A 5,977-nucleotide genomic window follows, 5' to 3' on the forward strand; every position below is an offset into this window, starting at 1 on the left:
CGCTCAGCCAGTGAGCGGGAACTGGTCTGTATGTGGGATCCGAACCCTCAGCGGGAGCGCCGCCGCGCTCCCAAGCGGCGCACTGTAGCAGTGTGCCACCAGGCCGGCCCAAAAGCTTTCATTTCTAATAGTTATTTATTATTCTCTTTTAATCCTCAGTAAATGATAGATATAATAGAAATAGTTTCTTCATGGACCATCTCACATGTCTACTTAGAATTCCTGTTTTAGAATAGAAAACATTTTCTATGCTATTTTTATGGTGTTCAACAATTACATCGTACCTTACACTGGCTTCTACTTCTTGCTTCTGGCTTTTTGGAAGATATATACTATTGCTTGATTCAAAATGCATTCTAATACATTAGTCACAATATTTTAATGTTTAAAATTTTATTCAACTCTTTAATCTGGAAGTTAATTTTGTAAACTCCATAATGTATCCATTTAAATCTGTAAAATTTATCCAAAGAATTCTCAAGCTACTTACTGAATACTTCATCTGAGATAGCATAATTGCCTGCATTCACCATGTCTTTTTCTACTTTTCTACTTATGTACATCTTTCTGATAAAATACCACAATGCTCAAGCTAATATAAATGAAATGTGTGTTATTTCTGATTCAATAAGTCCCTCCTTTACATATCTTTATTTTCAAAAGAATTTTTCTCTTCTCACAGAAATTAAAACACAGAAAGTTTAGAAAAATTCCTAAATTCTTTTGAAACCCAAGGTGTGTGTTTTTAACTTAGTATGCACTGTATTTATGCAGGCATTGAGATTTATTATAATAATTCGCCATTCTATCTAGGAATTTAAAATGGCATTTTAAAAAATTGATTCTTTTGATGCTCTTTTATTCCAGCCTAACATATTGGTCTTGTAAATTATTTTAGCTTGTTTTAGCTATTCTTTTTTTGTTACTATACAAGGCAAGTTTATTTCTGTTTTTAAAATTATTTTATGTGAAAATAAAAAAATAAATAAAAATTTATTTTTATGTAAGAATAAATTTATTCTTTTTATGTATAAGCCCGTTTTTGCCCATTTGCCCATTGTCCATTTTATTTCTAATATTTTAAAAAGTATATTCTCCAATTGATTAGTCACTAATAACTATAGTTTTGTTTTATTGACTGATTGATTTTTTTCCTTTTTGTACAGTCTTCTCGTTGTTTTCCCCTGTACATCCAATGCTGGGGTGAACAGTTGTACTCATAGCAGATCTCATTGTCTTATTCCTGCCTATAGGTAAAGTGCTTCAAAAGCAGTTTATTACAGATATAAAAATTTATGAAAACAAAGTTTACTCGTATTTCCTTTTGTTATTTAATATTTCTAAATGTAGAGCTGGCATTTATGAATATCCAGTGTTACTATACAGTTATGCATCATTTAACAACACAAATGCATTCTGAGAAATGGATCATTAGGCACTTTTGTCACTGTGCAAACATCATAGAGTGTACTTACACGGACAGAAATGGCATAGCCTACTACACACCTACTCTATATGGCATAGCCATTATAATCTTATGGGACCACCCTCACATATGCTGTCCATTGCTGACTAAAACGTTGATATAAAGTGTGTGACCATATTTCTCATTCATTGATGTTACTGAAAAAAATCTGTTTTTCTCACTCCACATAAACAAAATGAAATCATGACTTATCCCCTCCAAATGGCTATTCATTCCCTCAGAGCTTGAAGATTAATGGAAGTCTCTACAATAAACTTATTTCCCCAACTGAGAGACATAAATTGTGCCATGGAACCAGTTTCTGCCAATATGCCCAACTGGCATCTTCACAGAATAGAAAAAAAAAAAAAAGATATCTCCCAGAGATCCAAAACTCCATGTAATTTTATTGTAGACAGCATGCATTTTTAATAGTCACTGCTCATTTGATGTTATGTAAAAAGCAGTGAAACATGCTTTTGTGCTCTTCATCCCACACCATTGCAGGTCAATCTGCTGCTTTCTACATGCAAAAGTATTAAGTATACTAACCTTGCTTCATACCATCAGAATTCATTGAAATGACTATCGACTTTCTTTCTAATACATAACGTGCAAAACTCACATTTGGCCCTAGATGCCTCTACTCTCTGAACCTAAATTTATCCTCTAGTTTAACACTATAATATTCACTATTCTCTTGGAGACATTTTCTTTCTTCAGTTGCTTAAATACTATTGCAATAGGTATTTCTCGTACATAACGTGCAAAACTCACACTTGGCCCTAGATGCCTCTACTCTCTGAACCTAAATTTATCCTCTAGTTTAACACTATAATATTCATTATTCTCTTGGAGACATTTTCTTTCTTCAGTTGCTTAAATACTATTGCAATAGGTATTTCTCTTTGATGGAAACTTTCATATAATCCCGTGATTAGTTAATTTCTGGGAAAATTATTTCATATTAAAAGTTAAACACTCAATGACTTCTCCATAACTTCCATAGTGTCCCAGAAACCACTGTCTTAATATTGCATAGACTATGAACTCTACCCGTGCAAATACAGATAAATCTTAATCCCATAAGTACCAAAATGATAATTTTATAAGGTTTCATTTAAAATTGCCACTCAGTTTATTGTTTATATTGGAGTAAAAACTTGGTCTGTTTATGGAGATCTTATGAACAGCATGGGAACTGTAAATAATAATAAAGTATTCTGCACCTGAAATTTGCTATGAGAGTACATCTTAAATTTTCTCACCACAAATAAAAAATAAACAAAAACTATGTGCAATGATGGATACGTTAATTAGTTTCATTATGGTAATCATTTTATAAAGTGTATATATCTCAAAACATCGTGGATTATACCATATTTAAAACCAATTTTCTTTACCAATTGTACCTCAATAAAGCTGGGATAAAAAGAAGAAGCTCTGTCTATTTAACATTCTCTGTGACTGTTTCAAAAATGTTCTTAAACTCTGAGGAAGAAATTAATAAACAACTATTTTGAATATACATACAATTCACATATTTGTAATATTTAGGGTTTTTTTTCATTCCTTATCTAAGCAAAACAGAGCTTGGATACTCTAGAGTCGTGGCTCATGAGGATGTAGGGGCTGACAGCTGGGAAACATGCAGCGATTAGTGCAGACGTGTTCACGAGCCACACACTGGGATTATTTGAAAGAGACACAAAAATGTGAAAGATGGAAGAGAGAGTGCACAAAGACACAAAGGTGCTCACCAGGACAAGAACGTTTTGTGTAGCCGTGGACTCAGGAGAGGGTCTGGAAGAGGAATTGTTCCTATGTATGTGTCTTACCCGCCGCTTGTGCCTGTAGAGGATGGAAACCATAGAGCTGCTGGCCAAGAGCATGAGTCCCAAACAGAAACCATCATGGAAAAATAACACTGATACATACAATGAGGAAGTAATTTCCTCAAGGTCTGCAGTGTAACAGTAGTCATAATCACGTTTGTTTGTGAGGCTTTTGTTGACCAATTTGCCAGTCACATACACAGGAACCACAATGTTTGGAATCATGTGCAGGACCCAGCAGAGGATATTGGAGGTGCCCATGTACTTGGCAGCTTTTACCTTAAGCTCTGCCCACCTGGAGTTCCTGGGACTCATGGTGATGGCCTGGAAGACACTCAAAAGGCAGGTGGTGCCAATGGACACATCCCTGCCTAGTCTGTGAAAATAGAAAACAAGTTTGCATCCAGTATCACTGAGGAAATATTTTAACCCCAAAGCTGCCATCGTTTGGGGGACTCCTTTACAGAGAATGACTAAGCAGTTGGCAACAGTCAGGTGTTTGAGTATCGTATCTGTGGATCTAAACCTGCATCCTGTGAAGTAAAGGAAGAGATAATGGTAAAGAATGGAGAAATTTCCCAGAATTCCAACCATAGTCTGTAATAAAAAGATCATTCCTGTTGCCAAATCCCTGGTGGCCATTCTGCCAGTTTTCAGTGACGGATATTCAACTTCTCAGCCAGAGATGCCTATGAGGGAACATACTACATTTACCATGTCAACTTAAATTCAACATTCTTTATGTTCATTAACCTCTGCTTAGAAATGTTTAATGTATGTCTTTTATTTACAGTTTACAAGAGTTGACCGTATAACCTTTACAGAGCGATCACAAAGCAGATATCACTGCAATAAGACCATCGATGTAGTACATCCCATATTTCTTATAACTTCATGAGACAGACAAAACTATTATTCTTACTGAAAATGTAAGAAGAACTTAGGTAAATAAAGGTTAATGATTTATTCAAGTTTAATCAGTTTAATGGGCACAGTAGGGGCTCATATCTGGATGAGCTTGAAAAAGGAGAATGCATTTAAACCTCTGCTATTCTAACATGGTTTGTTAGTTCTTCTCTTCAAAAAATGTAGACTAATATTTAGACATTTTCTTACTTGGCCATTTCATTTTACATTAGTAGTATCTTATTTTATAATTTTGATTATTAAAACTTTCCATTATGTGTAAAGATTTATTGTATATTCGGCCCTTCATTTTCATTGGTTCTGCATGCATGGAGTCAAGCAACCCCAGATCAAAAATATTCAATAAAAGTTATCAGTACAACAATATAAACAATACAAATAAACATACAGTATAAAACTATTTGCATAGCACTTAAATTGTATTAGATATTACAAGTAATCTAGAGATGAAATACAGTATATGGAGGATGTGTGTAGTTTATATGCAAATACTACAACACTTCTTGTAAGGTACTTAAGCATCTGTGAATTTTCGTATTTGCAGAAGTTACAGAAACCACCCCGTAATGGATGCTGAGGCACAACTGTATATGGAAATACCAATTATAAATAAAAATATAGACATTTTAATAAAATGTAGATGTATTGCTTGCAGTATAATTCTATCAAGATTTACTCTGTGACAAAATGCATTTAAATAATGCCGAATGGGCCTTAAATCAGTAGCAAAGAAACACTAATTTCCTTTAGCCAGGAACAAAGTGGCATCTAGCCTCAGAATCACTGAACACTGTCAAGATCTAAACTGTATGGCAAGAAACATCAATGTGTTAAAGTAGTGCACGGTAGAAACTAAATGTTACTAATGACAAATCATAAGATTCTCTTTTTATGAATATATGACTTAAGTACCAATATTAGCAATAAGACAAGAATTCTTGTAAAAATAAAATATAAATAAAAATAAAATATAAATAAAATAAAATATAAGAATTCATACAAAACATAAATTGTAAGATGTGAAATCTTGTGTATTTTGATAAAGTGATCTGTAGTTTGGGATTGGTGTGAGAACATTTTTAAAACAGAAAATATATCATAAGATACATTTGTGCCTGCAAGTTGCTCTCTGAAGTCCATTAGATAATGTTACCTTTCCCTTCAATGCTGCTTCCCTAACTTGAAGATGGAAAATTGTCTCACCAAAATCAACAGACTGCAGTTGTTTTCAATTTACACTACAATTGGAAAAATCATTTCCATTGCAGAAACTGACGTTAGAATATACTACTTTTGCCCAAGATTAGGTAATTCCTGTAGTTCTATCCTAGTCTTTATTGCAAACATGAAGGTATTATATACTTGCAATTTAGTAATACTAAAAATTTAGTCTGGTTTCTGTAAGGTAGGCTGAACAGCACATTAATTTTGGCATTATAGTCCTTAAACTCTTAAAAATCAGGTTTATTATCACTTGGCTTAAACATCAACAATCCCTATAATTGTGGATTAACTAAATTACATTAGCAAACCAGGAATTGGTGCAAGGTCTAGGATTCCACATATCTTTAGTATTTCCACTCATGCCTGGGGAATTATTCCTCTTTGCTGTTTCACTTTGACACTGGACTAAGTTTCAAACCCCCAAAGGACCATTTTTTCCAATATTGTCACTTTCCCAGTCTCCTGATACGCCTATGCCTCCTTACTTGGGGACTCTGCATGTCAGACTGAAACAGAAAGTACTCAC

At 33.9% G+C, this 5,977-nt stretch overlaps 1 protein-coding gene across 1 annotated transcript; it reads right to left on the reverse strand.

The window, feature by feature from the left end:
* Positions 1 to 3,042: 3,042 nt before the first annotated feature.
* Positions 3,043 to 3,942, reverse strand: LOC103610435 (vomeronasal type-1 receptor 4-like). The gene has a single exon (XM_008594605.1). It carries the CDS (start codon positions 3,940 to 3,942, stop codon positions 3,043 to 3,045), a length of 900 nt encoding a protein of 299 aa, XP_008592827.1.
* Between the last annotated feature and the right edge of the window lie 2,035 nt (positions 3,943 to 5,977).

The sequence above is a fragment of the Galeopterus variegatus genome, unplaced genomic scaffold, assembly GCF_000696425.1.
Source record: "Galeopterus variegatus unplaced genomic scaffold, G_variegatus-3.0.2 Scaffold11133, whole genome shotgun sequence".
Lineage (NCBI taxonomy): Eukaryota > Metazoa > Chordata > Mammalia > Dermoptera > Cynocephalidae > Galeopterus > Galeopterus variegatus.